This window comes from Manis javanica, chromosome 1 (genome assembly GCF_040802235.1).
Source record: "Manis javanica isolate MJ-LG chromosome 1, MJ_LKY, whole genome shotgun sequence".
NCBI lineage: Eukaryota > Metazoa > Chordata > Mammalia > Pholidota > Manidae > Manis > Manis javanica.
The window spans coordinates 179,603,779-179,620,970 of record NC_133156.1 but is presented as its reverse complement, the minus strand read 5'-3'; the positions used below and the strand labels follow the sequence as shown (position 1 = coordinate 179,620,970).

The 17,192-nt window shown below is 43.5% G+C and overlaps 1 protein-coding gene across 1 annotated transcript in view; it reads right to left on the bottom strand.

The window, feature by feature from the left end:
• TACR1 (tachykinin receptor 1) overlaps positions 1 to 15,102 on the bottom strand; it is a 136,674-nt gene extending 121,572 nt beyond the window's left edge. Inside the window, exons 1-2 of the mRNA XM_017648533.3 lie at positions 14,496 to 15,102; positions 12,857 to 14,342 (exon numbers count right to left, since the gene is read on the bottom strand). Of these exons, the coding sequence (XP_017504022.3) occupies positions 12,857 to 13,245 (389 nt within the window). The 5' untranslated portion in view covers positions 13,246 to 14,342; positions 14,496 to 15,102. The remainder of the gene's footprint in view (positions 1 to 12,856; positions 14,343 to 14,495) is intronic.
• Positions 15,103 to 17,192: the final 2,090 nt, after the last annotated feature.

Here is a 17,192-nt window from a genome sequence, read left to right as displayed (position 1 = left end):
TAAAAGCACATAAAGGAAAAAGTTCTGTGCTGAAGTAATTCCTAAGAATTAATAATACTGATGTTTGGACAATGTGCTGAGGGTTGATTTTGCTTTTGTTTTTCAATCATACTATTTTTTTTTATGAGTTGCTGCTTCTTCTCAACAAATATGCAATACTCCATAGTTTTAAAGGGATGTAAGGGATGTACGTGAAATGTTTTCAGAAAGGAAAGTTGCACTTGTGCAGATAATATTCAACAGTAAGTTATTTTTCTTAAAAAAGTTTAAATATACCTGAAATGTATGCAATATTTATGTCAAATATATTCAATTTTAAAAAGTAGCTTAAGTTCAGACTTAAACTGTCTTAAGGAATATTTTCTGGATCCTTCTGGACTCATTTGTTTCATCAGAGTTGTAGTGCCTTGCATTTTTAATATTGCTGCATAATTCTGCTCTTTGTTTTATACACAGTAGCTTTTGGTTTTTGTCTGTTCCAACTCCATTTTTTGGTCAATGACATTTATTGAAGCCATGATATTTTCAAAATGCTGAGGAGGATTTGTGAGGAAATGGAGCTAGGAATTTTTGACCCAGGTGTAGAGAGAAGAGGAGATGGGAAAGATACAGACAAAGGAAAAGGGACATAAGCTTCCAAATACAGTGTGGGTCCAGAGAGACCCTGGCAGAAAGCCCAGCTCATCGAAACCTGGCCCTCGCCCCAGGATTTGTAAACTCACAGATCCATTGATGAAGATGCTGGAGAGGTGGAGAATCAGCCTTGACTCTCTAACAGGGTTGCACAGCACTGCCGACCTTAACCCCATCCTACCAGATCCTTCGGACTCACTGGGACTGACCCAAAGTCCCTTCTGATGATAATATCCTTCCAACCTACACAGTATTATACATTTATCAGAGAAGTAGTGACTTACAAAGAAGTATGAAGAACAGAAGCAAATTTGTTGCACTACCCAAATACAGATGCAGAGTTCACTGGCACCTCAGGACTGGGACAATTCTGACTGACAGGTGGAGGCCTGAGTAAGTGGAGCCCGTGACACCAGCTCCTCATGCTACCCAGCAGTCTCCTTGGCAGATATATGGAGCTGTGTCATAAAAGCCAGACTCTGGACTCAGCCATAGTACCTAAATCCCAGCACTCCTTACATTGCAGACTGGCTCAGTCCCTAGGAGTGTTTGTCTTGATTTTCTACACTCTAACCTGCTCAAGGAACAGCTAACTAGAATGGACACATTCCCGTTTTAAAATACAAATGGCACTTAGGAGGTAGAAGCCCATATCATTCCCACCTTAGCATGATTTTAATCAGCTACTCTTCTCGGGGTTCAACTCAATTGACTAAACTGGATTGGGCTGCGAAAACAATGGAGCAGTAATTTGGAACCAGGCATTTGTGCAGCAGGACTAGGGAGCATCTTAATGCTGACCTGGGCCAGTTAGAGCATTGCTGAGGGAAAATCTCTGGAAAGGGAGAAGGATAGCATCTCTGTTTTTTTTGCATTTTGCCTCGTATTAAACTAACAGTCCTGTCACTGGGCCGCTGAAAACCCACAGTGGCTGCAGTCTCACTCATTCCAGTGAAGTCTCTAACATGTTAGCTTCCACACCTCTCATCATTCCAGCTGGGGAGAGAAAGGAACGGGTCTGTCTTTGGGAACAAATTTAAATGCTATTTCCAAGGAGGATTCAGCCACAAGGTTTTCTAGGTTATCAACGAGCTTCTCTTTGAAGGGCCCAATTAAGTTGTCCAGCCAACTAGCTCCATTTCACCTCTAGGGCTGCTTCCATTTTGATTCTCATCATGAATTGGGTCATTTAAAAAGCCCCTCTGGTTCCTTAGGACTATTTAGAGGAGTATTCCAGCTGTTTGTGGGGTTTTCTTTTGTTTAAACATTTCAGACTCAGACAAAAATCCTCTTACAAAAACATATTAATTTTTCAAGAAAACATTTTTCCACAGTCAAGTGAAATTAATTAATAAATCATAAAGGTGGGTATTTAAGCTTATGCTCCTAATCTCATGTGCACATGAGACTTTTAAATATTAGTGTCTCAGTTATATTCTGTGATGGAGAGAGTGCAGGCATGGCTAGTGTGACTGTTCAGCCCTCTCTCTGTGTGAACTCTGACAGCTGTGTGATTTGTGAAGGTGGCTGCTCATCAGTCCATATGTGGCTTAGGGCACTATGTTGAGCTGTAAGAACAGAGGATTGCTTTTTTTTATTATTATCTGAAATCTATGACACTGAGAAGGAAGGGAAGGTAAAGGAACTCAATACTCCTGAAGCTATGAAAAAGCCATGGGACTCTGTCCTGACAGGGGAACCACAGTTGACCTGAAGAAAGGACATCTCATGATCCAGCTGGAAGACCAAGGGTGCCAGGTGGCTTCTGGGCTTCCAGGAGAAAGGCCCTGCCACTGAGGGCTTCCTGCCGAGAGGAATGGACACTGCTGGGTAGATCGTCACACAGGAGGCATACAATGTCTGTGGGCACACATCTGAAACATGCCGAGAGTCTGGGTCTGTCAAAACTAACAGGTTCTACTCCTCCATTTCTGATGATCTATGTGAAGAAATAGACACCCAGAAAGATTCTGGTACATATTTTTCATGATCTCAAAGTCTCAGGAAAGACCCAGGACAGATGGTGATTTTTTTTTTCGCTTTATCCATGTCAATGAGCAAATCTGAAATGGAAATCAATAAGAAGGTAAAATTTAAGATAGTACAGAATGCAGGTAATTCTACTCAGGTAGTAAAGTGGCTGGATGCAAATTAGGGGTGGAATGAGGCACTGCATGATTCCATCTATGTGATTCAGATGATAAAATGTTAAGAGATGAAAACTGGAAAAGGGTCAAGCGTGAAGGAAGCCGAGGAGATACAGTGCACACTGGGACTGCTCGGCTCCCATGGCAGGTGTGCACGGGGCCTGCGGGCACTGAGCAGGCAGAGCTCTGCCATGAGAGGGGCTCAGGGCCCCGGTGTGCAGCTCTGGGCCAGACCCCTGTAAAGCTCATGTGGACCCAGGTCTCTGACTCCACCCTGATTCCAGAACCTTAGTGGCCCCTCTGGAGAAGATGGTTCTGCCACCTTGGCTTGTGTAGCTTTGTAACTCTGGGAAGGCATTTTTTAAAAGTACATAGACAATGAAGAAATGGTCCTTCTATGTAAGAAGTGTGTGTATAGTAGTAAGTTTTATGCTGTATGTTACTTTGTGTAGGATTTGTTTTTAACTTGTTGGAAATGACAGTCTGATTTGTTAGAGAATTTGACTTACCAGATTTGTAATTTTAATTGAAATACTTAAGAGGATATAATGAATTTTGTAGTCAATGTTTAGACACATGAGAACCTCATTTACTGAACTTATCCATTTGATTCTTAGGAGGTTGAAATTCTTAAGAATTTGATAGGCTAAATTTAGAAGTTTTTATGTACTAGATTTACCAGAACTATGTAAATCTTGAGAAAGATTTTGTTTCTCCTATTTATAAGTCATCATGTAAGGGATCTGGCACTGTAAGAAAATCATATGTATTAAATTTGTGATTACAGTTTGAAATATTTAGGGGAATTTAATTAATCAAGTTTGTAGGTGTTGTTTATATTTTTAGATTATTTGATTTGTGACGTTTATAAAATTTTGTGACAGATGGGAAATAGGTAAGATCGTTTGATTAAGTTAAATTATTTAGGAGGAAGGACTCCATCTCATGTTTAAGAGCTAACTGAACATTAATCAAAGGGCAAGGGAAACTGAGTGTTTGATGCTTCAACAGACACAAACTAGATTTATAAAGAAACTTCCAAGATTTATAAGATGTGTTCAAAGGCAAAAGATACACAACTTTGTCAGATTGAGTATCAACTAAAACCCATGTTGTAGGAGTTCTTTGTTATGACCAAGTTCTCCCTCAGACATGAGGCACTCAAGTGATGCCTCCCCCATGCGCAGGTGGCAGCTTTGGGACACACAGATGTGGGAAGTGACCATGTGATTTTGGAGATGGTATGAAAGAAAAAGCTTTAGCTTTTCAGGGACTGTGATATACAATATCCAGTGCTGGACTTCTGGTAGTGTGTGCACATCTCCACAGGTGGGAAGGATGCCGAAGAGCATTTAGCAAGAGGTTTGAGGACCCAATTAAGAGGATTTAAAACCATAATTTATTGGGGGAGGGGAGGATTTTCACCCCATTGCTGTTTTATCTGAGGTAGAAGGAATCCCCAAAGAGCTGAGACAGGAATAGTTACAGATAAATGGATATAGTGTGTCAGGGTTAATTAGAGTTAATTACTATTAATTGAAGTCTTACTGCATGTCAGGTACTGAACCAGTGACTTTCCATACTCTGCCTGCCTTCTGGCAACAATGTTCTTGCAAGGTAACTTTTATTATACTCTTTTATCAGATGGGGAAACTGAGGCCCATGTTTGCATAGCTTGTAAGTGGTAGAACCACTGCTGGAACCCACTGCCTGTGCTCTTTCCTACACTGAACTCCATCACCAAAGGTCAGATGTAAGGTTATTCAAAGACACTCTTATGCAAAGGACATGAGAGGCACTCCATGGATGCTCCCAACCACTAAATGTAGTGAGGAAGCTGCATTGGAAAGTTGATTAAGAATTGTGAAAGAGAAGCCTGGCAAGGCACCACGGCCAGCGTCGCCTGGACACAGCTCCAGAGCCCTTCCTGAGCTGCATTACTGCTCATGCTGAGACTTATGTCTCAGCGATTCCATTCAAGTATCTCTTCATCCCTGGGACTCCTCATCCATGGAACTTTGTAAGTCCCCTTCCAGTGAGTTGGAATCACAGCCCCTAATGTGGCAAAAGGGGAGGTTTTTGTAATATCAGTCAGCCCCTGAGTCTGTTCTCCAGGTCTGTGACTTTCTCAGGCCATTCTGCTTGGATTTTCCTGTGTGTGTGGTATTTTAACATGGTTTGGACTAGGTGTTCAGACAACTACTATGGAGCCAAGACTTGGAGGGCTGTCTGGGGGGTAGGCTTGTGCTGATCCTGCCTCAGGAAGGGCAAGTAAAGCAGAGAGTGTATTTCCTGTTGCTAGTGAGGGTGCTGGAGAAAAAGCCAGGTGTTGTTAACAGTGGGGCCACAGAAGGACCCCTGCAATACCTCAGAGTCTCTGGTATACCTGGAGAAACTGGAGGTAAGGTAGAAATGAGGAACACTCCCCCAGTTAGAGGTGTTCTTCTGGGGTGCAATGTTTACTGGCGACAGGGTGTGGGTCAGGAATCCAGGGCGGCCCAGTCAAGTGGAGTGTGGAAGAGGCAAATGTTACTTAGAACACCGAGTTATTATAGAACAGAGGGTTCTGAACCAAAGGTGTTCTGTAGTGTAGCAAAATCCCATGATAGGCATAACTTTGGCTTAAGTTTTCTTTTCCTTCAAGGCATAGCATAACAAGTGCATCTTGAGGTCTTCCTGATGCATTGGGTCTGGTTTTCAGATCTTGGTTGATAGGTTTAGGAGAGAGGTACAGTCAAGTCAACTACTATACACACATCTTAATGAGTACTCTACTCTGTGCCAGACATCTGGATAGCTGCTAGGAACAGGAAACCAGAGACAGCATCCCCGTTTTCATGGTGCTTGCAATCCAGTGGGCAGGGAGGTGTGGGAGAGACCAAGTTATAGACAGTTGCATAAATAACATGGGAATAGATAAGAAGCACACCTCATCTAGACTTGCAGGTTAATGTCAGCTTCTTAGTGGAGTGGCACTTTAGTGAAGTATAAGAGGACAAAATTACCAGGTAAAATGCCAGCTCCACAGCAGGTAGTGGTAGCAGGGTAATGCTCAGTTCTGGGCACTAGTTAGCTTCTCATGGAAGAGGACCATTAACAAATGGGGATAGCAGGAGACACCAATGAGGATGGAAGGTGAAGGAGCCAGGAACAGTTAACCAGGGATGGAAAAGCTTCAGGAGGGATATATCAGAGTGCCTCATGGAAGAGGCATTATACTAGTAGGAGCAGCCAAAATCAGAGGCAGATTTCAAGCCAACAAAAGGTATAATTTTATGATGATTCATGAATGAATTTGACAAATGAGACAAATTGAGTAAAATATTTAACAGAATTTGATACTCTTACAGTGGCCCTATCTAGAAGGCTGTGGGGTTGAATTTTTATTTGGGTGGAAAATTGTCTAATGGTCTCTAATGTCCTCTCTGGCACAGTAGGGCCCTTAGATTATTTTCTGCCTTCAATGACAGCTTTCCTTAGATGATACAGCATCCAAAAGCTACCTTGAGCAAGAGTATGTAGGCAGATGTCTAAGGCGCATGAACATAAATTGCATGGATCTCCAAGCTATAAGGGAGTGGAGGGTGGGGGGATGATGCTAAATGAAATTTTTTTCTAACAGTCTTTCCAAGGTAGAAACAGAATCCCCATTGGTATTGAGGATTAGATGAGACAATGGTTTGGACCTCGTGCAAATATAAGGTGTCATTATCAACTTTACTACCATGAAATCTCTTTTCTAGGTTCCAAGTGACAAATATTAATAAATCATTATGATCATCCCCAATACAGAGTTCTTAAAGTTAATTAAAAGAAAAATATTTCACATTGTTTCCTCTGTATTTTGCTGTTTCTTTTCTCCTCCCCCTTCTCCTCTTCCTCTTGCTTTGCTTTTCTTTATTTTATAGTAAGTCTTTCCCATTTTCTCAAGGGTAATTCTTAGCTCTGTCTCCAAGCATCCTCAGCATGGAATTAATTGCATTGGGTTATAACTGCATTCATGACTTTATCAATCCCCATAGGTGGATAGTTCAAGGGCAAATGCAATAGTTTATTGCCTCTGCATCTGGCACACTGGAAATGCTCAATAATGGTTTGATGGATGGATGGATGGATGGATGGATGGATGGATGGATGGATGGATGGTTGGGTGGATGAATGGATTGATGAGGAAGAGGCCATTCCCTCATTGCCATCTAATTTTATCCTCCTTTACCATACTATGATAATGCTGCCACAGCTCCCCAAAGTTCTCTAATGCCAAATCCAATGTCCTCATCATCCTTGAATTCTAATGAAATTAGTAAATATAACCACAGGTAGCCTCTCTTAATCTTTGTCATGCCACATGTCCTGATTTCTCCACTGTCTCTCTGCCTCTTTTTTCCCCTCCTACTTCCTGATGGGACATTCCTGCGAATCTTTTGTCTCTGTCTGGAAACATGTACGTAGTTAAAAGAGATGCTCTCTATTTTCAAACTCCAATAAGTCATCTGTTTGGAAAACTACTTAATCTAATTTTGATCCCTGGCTTCTCATTCACAAGCCCTACCTTTCAAGTTGCTGGTTGGGCCTTTCTTACTAATTACTATGTTTTCATATAAAATCCAACCAGAACTGTGCTCATCTTCTTCCTGCCAGCTCCTCCATTTATTCCCTGACTCATTGTGAATTCAGTTAAGTCAGCCTGACATCTTCTCCAAACACTTTGCAACTTTTTACCTCTACACTTTTGTTATACATTTTCTTTTACTTGGAATGTTACCTTTATCATCCTCTCCAAAAATCTTATCTAATCTTCAAGGCCCAAGTCAGCTGCCACCTCTTGATGTTTCCTTGAGCATTTTTGCTGGATATAACCTCCCTCGTCTCCATTGTAGAACTGTCTGTACAATTCATGTGAAATGTACTATGTGACGCCTTACATTGCAGTTCTCTCTAAATCAGTCCCATTTGTTTCAATATGTAGCATACACCCTTTGAGGGAAGATATGATGCCCAGAGAGGGAACATCACCTTACCAGGGGGCATCTTCCCTTGATGGGCTGAAAATCTTTGTCCATATTTAACAGTGAGTATTTTCACTTCATTATTCTGATTCTACCATTTGCTAATTCAACAGCAGTAATTCTACTCTGTGCTTTTACACAGAAAATTCCTCTTAATTTTCCCCTAATTGAACCTATATTTCTGCCGGTTTTTTAAAAAGCCAAGTGCCACGACTATTCGGGACTTTAGGAGCTCTGTGAGCAGGGAGAGGATGTGGCAAGTGTGGCAGGCAGCTCCAGAGAGCAGATGGGCACCGATCCTCTCCAGGAAATGTCCTGCGCCTGAATGACCCAGCCACCATGAAATAAGATGTAACAAACTCAAGTTTGATCCTCATTAACCCAGACATTCGAGGTTCCTGATAGAAAAAGACAGGGCCAGTTGTGGCCGATGACCTTTTAGCGAACAACTATTCTCAGCATCACGGAAGCACTTGGTCACAGGCTGGAAGGTCCATCTAAATAAGTGCGAAGGATCCTGGAATCTCAGTCTGGCCTCTGGGTCGGGAAGGACTTCCCTGAGATATACAATGGGGTCCAAATTTGGCCAACAAGGTGGGGTTCAATAAGAGCCTGCAGGTCTAGCAGAGAGTTGGGAGGCAGGCTATTTAAACTTGTAGCTGAGTATAACTGGGTAGAGTTGGGTGGACAGATACTAGGGATCTGTGGGCAGAGTGTTTGCTATTTGTGCAGGTCTTTGCTCTTGGTTCCTGTTGTACTCTCTCTGAGAACTCATTCCCTTTTTTGTCTTCACCCATTATCCCTGTCTGGGCAACTCAGTTTTTGGTACTTGGCCACACTTTGTATAGTCCAGAGACCATCATCATGTGTATATTTCCTTTCCCTCAAACACAGCCTATTTAGAAACATGTGACTAGTGAGCAGCTGTCACCATTCATGTCACAGAAATTACAGCTGCCCCTTCCAGGTAGAGAAACAGCGTTACCAGGCCAGAGGTTTTCCCAGCCTCCTGTTGCTGTGTGGTTGGTCCTGAGTCAGGTCACCTTTTGCCTCTGCAGTCCCTCCTGTGGGGCTAAGGGGTCAGCCCCCCTCATCCCTCCTGTAGATGTTGCCCCAGGACATCAGAACCAGCCATCATCACCAGCCCTTGCAAAATGGAGGTGTCACCTCTCAGTGTCCTTCAGCTTCTCATTTCATGAAACATCACATGTACCTTTTAGTTTTTACAATAGGAAAGAATTTTTAAATTTTATTTTAAGTGGGAGAAACTGCAGTTTCAAAAAGTGAAATCCCTGGTGTTTGTTGGAATTTAATTAGAGTTAGACCTGATCTTATTTAGGTAAATTTGTCTTTGCAAACATTTTTACTCTAGGAGACCATTGCCTTCAATAAATAAGTATTCCTTCCAATGGGAATCTGTCCCTTGTTCTCTCTCTTTCTCGCTCTCTAGTCTATGGAAAGATTATAGGAAAGATTTAAATTAGTCTACAGCTGAAGTTTTCTTCTCTGCATACATTTTGATTCCAGAAGGAAATCTGGCAAAGTTTACCAACAGTTTGACCCAGCAATTCTACTTCAAGTAGTTTATCCTAAGATGAGAACAACGGATGTTCTCAAAGATTTATGTCCAGGATATTCATTGCAAAGGAATTTGCAATCACTAAAAATAGAAACAATTTACACCTAAAAATAGGGGAATGGTTAAATAAATCATAGCCATGCAATATAATGCGGCCATTGAAAGTCTTAGTTTGAAAACTATTCCATGATATGAAAAAGCCCATGATATGATGTTAAGGAACAAAACAAAAAAGCAGCTATTGAAACTGTTTTTATTATCATCCAAAATTTGTCCTTGGAAGCCTGTATGTGTAATAAATATCACAGATAGAAAAAGTAAGTATAAGCTAGCATTCCAGAATTTTAACTGGTTTATCTGTCAGTAATGGAATTGTACATGATTTTCACATTTTCTTTACAATTTTATGCATTTGCCAAGTATCCTTTGGAACATGTATGATTCTATTCATTCATTCACTTATTCAATAAACGCGTGGTGACTGTTAGTTGTCAAACACTCTGCTTTGTGCTGAGGAGGTAAAGTAAGCAAGACAGAACAGACATGTTCCTTGCTCTGCTCAGAGTTTATAATCTCTTAAAATTAGAAGGGCAAGTTTTTTAAAAAAAATTCTTCATTTGACCCAGTAATTCCACTTCTGGGAATCAATCCTAAGGAAATAATCAAGAAAGCAAAACAAAATTATCATACAGAAATGTTTATTAGTGCATTAATCATATGAGTAAAAATATCTAGAAATCACCTAAACACCCAACAGTAGGGGGATGGTTAAAGTAATAATAGCACGTTCATATAATGGAATAATAAGAAGCCATAAGATTATGTTACTGAAAACTTTTTAATAACATGGGAAAATGTTATTAATGTTTTCCATCAATATTGATGAAAAAAAGTAAGCTACAAAATGATATAGTATCTGACTTAATTATGTAGGGTAATAGTCATAAAAGAGAGTCAAATGTGAACAGGTGTTATTTTTGAATGGTGGAGTAATGGTTGATTTGTATTTTGGGGTCTATGTGTTTCATGTTTCCTAAATTTTCTACAGTGAACAAGACTTAATTTTATACTCAGGAGAACCATGTTGCTTTGGTTTTTTAAAACTTGATTCAAAGATTATCTGTTAAAAATTCAAGGAACACACAAAAAGATAATATAACATTTCCTCAATGTCTGTATTGTCTGGTGGAGAAAGAAGAAAGAATTCATACAGAGAGATCTTAAGGACCCCTTTATTTTTAAAACATTCTTGGGAGAGAATAGGTGACCAATGACCACTCATGGAGTGGAGTGACATTCATTCAGAGGGCCTGAGGGCATTAATTCACTGTGCTCATGAGGCTGAGCAAGGAAAGAGAGGGTCCAGTTGAGGACGCAGAGGCAGAGCCCTGAAGCCTCCGCCACGACTCTCCCTTGAGCTCCAGCCCTGAGCCTGCCACTGGTAACCCCCTGGGCTGTCTCTGTACATAAGGGACATGGCAACATTTCTCAGGGCTGTCGTTTCCCTCAGCCCTGGCACCAGAGACTTTTTTACTTCACTGAGCAGTTGTCAGGCAGAGTCAGGGTCTTGTCTATGGTTTGCCTAGAGAAAGAATAGTGGACCTTGAGATGCCAGGATCACAGCAGCCAAAATCTGGCTGCCACCCCAATCCATAATGAAATCTTGGACTCTGACTCCTACCTTACCCTTCTAAGTTCAAAGAGAAAGAGCACAGCTGTGGAAGATGTCATTTCTGTGTAAGTCAAAGCAACAGAGCTGTCTGCTGGTGCTCCACCAGCCACTGTATGCTCAGGCTTACACTCACTGGCAGGTCTCCTTTGAGCTCATGCAAGGCTCCAGTGCAGTAAAAATAACCAACTTTACCTAATGTACAGATCATCAAGAAAGCATGTGTAGGCTGAAATTGCACATACCACAGCGAATTTTCTAAATTTAAGGGGCAGCTGTGAGGCTAAAGAGTGAATCAGTACAGAAAGATTTATAGGCTTACTTCACTTTCAGCAAACTGAATATCTGAAAGCCAGAGTAGCAAAAAAGGTAAATTCACAAAGGAAATTCATTTCAATACCTCGTTGAGTAACTGGTTTACCCTGTACATTTAAAATATAAATTGATTCACCACATCTTGTACACACAACATATCAAGAAACTTAGAGTTGTATAAAGGGAGGTGTGCATGAAACTTAGAAATCAGCATTTGGACACCACTGCAAAGAATGGAAACATAGCTTTCTCTGATTTTAAAAGTGTTCATTAACTGCAGAGGCTGAAAAATACCTTAAATTAATTGCAAATCATAAGCAATCTTTATGCAAAAGGATTAGTAGTTTGGGGAAAATTTCTTTGCAGTTTTTTCTCCTAGCTCCTTCTTTGGGTTTCTCCTATTCATTTATCTGAGCAAGGCCATCCAAAAGGCCCATTTTAAAAGCACAGTGACAGGTGTTTTAAACATACCCCCACATCCCAGGTAAACATTTAACACTTGGGCACACATACATACTCCCACTAGTGACCCAGAACATCCACAGATAGTCAGGACAAATAGAGATGTGCTCTAATATCAATTTTCCATCCTGCTACCTGAGGAGCCATTCATTCCAGAATGCCATCCCCAGTGTTTGAAAATACCGTTTTCACTTTCAATCAGCTTCTGAAACCCTAGCCTTTTGGTTGCAGGAAAGGAAGTGCTCTCAGTTGCTTTTGCTAAGCATGTTTCTCTGTGGATACAGACAGGTTAAAAACACTGACCTTACAGGATAAGAGAAATTTAGAAAAACTCCTGGGTAAGCTCCCTGAATCCTTATCTGTGGAGTTCCACAAGGCAGCCTAGCTGCCTCTCAATCCTGAATGAGAACTCCTAGCAGCATAGAGGGAGCTGAATTAGAATCCTGAGTATTTTATGACTCTAGTGAAATGCTCGTCACATCCAAATAATATTGGAGAGTTGATGTGGGAACAGAAAATCCCTGAATCTTCAGAAAGAAGAGAAAACTGAGAAATTTTGCCAAGGCGTACTTAAAACTGGAAGGCACCAAAGAGGCTGCCCAATAGTAAGGCATGGCTGCAAGGATTTACAAGGTCCCAGCGGGGAGGTGGTGGTGGAGGGGGCTGGTTTTCAGGGTAAAGGAGAGAAGGAATATATGTAAAGAAGCAAAGCAGTAGTTGTAAGCTAAGTGTCAGGGAGGTAGGTGGAGAAGGATTGAAGACAAGGCAGCTAAATGCAGGGAAAAAAGGGGATATGTGGACAAAAAAAGAGAGACTGAAGGCAGCTGAAAAGGAGGAGAAGAGCAAAGAGGAAATAGAAAAGAAAATGATGAAAGAAGATAAAGTCCCCCTTCAACAACTGACTCAGCTGGCTTTCAGTCAAAACCCCAGGGATAGATGACCAATCCCCACCGTGAACCAGGCGCAAGCCAACAGGGATGCTCCACAGCAAAGCCATGGTCCTCTATGGACACTTTCTCTTTCCCGCAAAGGGCAAGCTCACCTATCGAAGGCCACAGCCGTCATGGAGTAGATACTGGCGAAGACAGCAGCGATGGGAAAGAAGTTGTGGAATTTGCAGTAGAACAGGCCATAGTACCACTCGTTGTGGACAGCATAGGTGAAGTTGACCACAGTATTGAACGCGGCCATGGAGGCCTCCGCGAAAGCCAGGTTCACCAGGAAATAGTTAGTCACTGTCCTCATCCTCTTGTGGGCCAAGATGATCCACATCACCACTACGTTGCCCACCACGGAGGTCACCACGATGACCGTATAGGCAGCTGCCCAAAGGACAATTTGCCAGGCCGGCTGCACGAACTGGTTGGGCTCCGAGGTGTTGGTGGAGATGTTTGGGAAGAGGTCTGAGTCAACTGGGAGGACGTTATCCATTCCTCTGCTAAGTGGTTCAGCTTTCCCCTCTGTACACACCCTGCCTTTGCAGCAGGGTCCTAAGGCCCAGACCTGGGGTCAGCGTCTTGTTTAACCAAGACCGGAGGGGTGCAGGCTCTCTGTAGGCAGAATTCTTTCCTTGCAAGCAGGAGACTAGGCACTCGGTAGATAAATGCTTCTAGATGTGCTGTCTGCCCCTTGTGACTCTGAATTCTTCCACTTTCAAGCTTCAAGAAGCATTTGAGTTCAGAAATCTGGAAAGAGCGTCTCTTCTGCGTTGGGCTGGAAAAGGAAAAAAAATTCCACGGGTCACTGTTCTAAGCAGGAGACCCCCACCTTTCTGCACCTGCTGCATGCAACTCCTATTTCCCTGCTTGCAGCGGGAAATGCAAAGCCCTGTTCTGCGTGAGGACTTGGGGGCAAAGAGGGGATGCTCGTCACCGCGAGACCTGCCAAAGTTCTGAGTCTATGTCATGGTTCTGGGGCCCGTGTGCAGCTGGAGATTTTTCCTTTGCTTTCGCTGCCGCCGCCACCGCCGCCGCCGCGCCGCCGCTACCTCGCCTGGAGCTTCGCAAGCGCCTCTTGGCTCAGGTCCTGCTGGGCTGGGGAGTTAAGCAGAACCTCGGCAGGCTGCGCGCGAGCCTTTTATAACGCTCTGCAGACACGTCACCGGGAAGGGGCAGTACCTGGGCTGCGTACTTGCCAGTCCCCCTGCGCAGCGCGGCAGCTGCACCAGCTGTTGTCAACTGTCTCACTCCACCGTCGCAGCCACCACGCCTTTCGCTGCTACCCTCTGTGGAAGTCTGCAAGCCGGACGTCTCACGCGCTCCGCGAGGGGGCGCTAGGAGGCCACAGAGTAATTGCTCCAGATGGGGTCTGCAGCTGGAAGCACAGATGCACCAACGCGAAGGGAAGATCTGCGAAAGAGCTCTGGTGATGGACACTCAACTTCCAGGGAGGGCAGCCCAGAGCGCTGCGACAGCTCTGCAGAGGTGCCTGCTTGTGGCTGTGGGAGTCGGACAAGTGTGGGGGCGACGTGCCAGCGCTGCGCTCCGGGACGCGCTCCAGCCAGAGTGCACCGCGGCTCGCTCTGGCTGCTACGGAGGAGAGAGAGGCGAAGACGCCCAGTTTCAGGTGTCCGGAAAACAACTTTCCGGAGGTCGTGTTTAGAAAACACCCCCAAAATGCCTAGTTCCTCTCCCTGGTGGGCTGATTCCCCCGGGAAGAAATGATACAGGTTGTAAGCTTACCCCAGCTATCCTGGTGGCTTGGCCCCTCGCTCCATGCAAAGCTCCAGCTGAGCTCTCCAGTTGAGCCCCCAAAGGGAACTGGGCTGGTCTCTCTGAGAAGCTCGGTGAGCGCAGGAGCCACCCATAAATAGTATGTCTCTCAGATGCGCAGTTCTGGGCTCCCTGCCAGCACTCACTGCGGCCTCAGGTTCGCCGTGCTGGGGACCTTGCATTCGCCGCCTCCGCGCCCCCAGGGCCTGTGGGCCAGAAGGGTCCAGCCGGGGGTGGTGTCGGGCCATCCCCCCTTCCGCGCATTCAGGTTTGCATAGGCTAGGACTGGAGGACAGGTCTTCCAACCTTCTCTCACCAAGCCCTCTACGCCCCCGGCGGGCTTCGAGGCCTGGTCTCGCAGTCCAAGGCCAATTCAAATGGCCGAGATGGTGCCCGGCACCGGGAGCAGGTGAGAAGGGCTCGCTAGTCTGTGTGAACCGTTTTGGAGAAGTCGAGGTTCGGAGCTTCTTCCAGCCAAACTGGCCAGGAGATGTGGTTCTGCGGGGAATCGAACCTTCGGAGTCTGTCTGGGGACCGTCTAACCCTCTGCCTCCCCACCCCTTTTACTGCGGGGACTCGGGACTGTGAGACGAGGGTGGGGACGAGTAGCACGGCGGAGCACGGAGGTTCAGGTTGGCGCTAGTCGGCACTCTTCCCCAGGGCGACACTTAAAGCCGAGTCCTCCCCGGTTGCGCGCCTCTGCGGGGAGCGCACAGAGTATCTCGCGGGAATCGCTTTAAGGCTTAGAAATGCACTGGTTTACAAACCGGGCTAAAATCGGATTCTCTCTCGGGGGCGGGGAATCCGCCAATTTACTGCGGTTTTGTTGAAGCCTGGCATTTTTCAGCATTTATATGCACCGCACCTTGCACTGCCTGGCCCTCCAGGTACCCCTAAGCCCTGATGAGAAAACTCCAGTGATGCCTTGAAGAGCACAGCGCCCCCTTATTTAGCGGGGAGCACCTCCTGTTTCCACCGTGCCCTGTGTGTGTCCACCTTCAATTTTTCCTCCCAGGTTTTGTATTTTTCTCCCTGACCAGTGGAGGCTGACTGACAATTTCTAAAGGAACTTTGCTCAATGCTTAGGGGGAAAGAAACGAAAGCCAATAAAACCTAAGTTTATAATAAAAGCTAAATACAAAATAAATATAAAATTAAAAAGCAGAAAAATAGAGATTTATCCATTTATCTCCATTAGTAGAGCAAGTTGATACTTTGACCCAGGGGTTGTGCTGGGAGTACAGATGGGCAAGCAGTTACAGTCCAGTGAAGGAGAAAGACAACTGTACAAAAAGGCGATACTGTGATGAGCAAAGGCGCTAGCTAGTGGGGGAAGGCACCAGACAGACCTCTTATATGTCAAACTATGTCACTTGGCTTTAGGTCACACAAGGACTCCCTAGCTCAGGTAGAGGGTCACCTACATTCACACTTGCCTTCAAGGGTCTGCAGAACCAGCCCTAAGTATCCGTGAATCTGGCCTGGGTGGCTCTCCTTCCTTCTCCAGGTTCCTCATGGCAGGTAGCATGTCTTAGGAACATCTATGACTTGAAAGTAAAGTTAATTGCTTTCCCACACAGAAGGTTCATATTATTAAAAAATGCCTCATACGTACAATAGCAGAGGGTGTCCTTGGTTCACACATGTTAGGAGGAGGGGACTTCTCTGGCATTGTCCCTTTTATAAAGTAGTGGCTTTCTGCCCCACATGGGGATAGCCTTGCACAAATGTTTAAATAAGATCCTATATATTCCTTTTTCCTTCAAGAGTTTATTTTCTTTCTCCTCAGCTCCTCTTTATACTGAACCTTCCTCTTTGACATACAACACAGGCCCACCAGTTTCAAAATAAACCCTGTTGACAACCTAGAATTCTTCCTTATTTGTCCAGGCTCCTTAACGCTGTGTAGACAGAAATACAGGCACACACAATACTTACACATGTAAGCATACACAAATACAGGACCTTCACTGTTGTCTTAATTTTGTTTTTCTTACTCAAAACATTGAATGCCTCAGAGTTAACAGGTATTGATTTAACTCTTTTTTTTCAATAGCTACATATTTTTTCTTATGCTATGGATGCACCATAATTTATACACTCCTTTCCCTACTTAAGAAAATCTCTTTGCTTCCAGTTTTTGCTACTAGAGACAATGCTACAATAAATATTTTTACATATGACTCTACCATCTGATGTTTTATTTCTATGGGATAGATCCCAAACAGACTTGCTAGTTAATGGATTACATTTATATTCATATGCATATATGTATATGTGTTGTGTGTTTCTATCTCTATGTAATGTTGCCAAGTTGCCTTCTAAGAGGGTGTAATACTGTTACATTTCACTAGCTATTAAATTGTCTTTTTTCCCCATATCTATTCCAGTAATAGGTCTTCAAGGTCTTTTATAGTTCTGTCAGTCTAAAATATATAAAATATTATAACATTGTTAATATACAGTATTTATTTTCCTTACTACTAGAGAATTTCAACTTCTTTTAAGGTTTTTTGGCTATATGGATTTTCCCTTCTATAAATTGTCTATTCACATCTCTTTCACTTTTTTTGTCAGAAAGATTTCCAGCCATTTTTTTCTAAGTGCTCTTTATATATTAGAGACATAAATGCTTTGCCTATCATGAATATTTCAAATGTTTTTTCT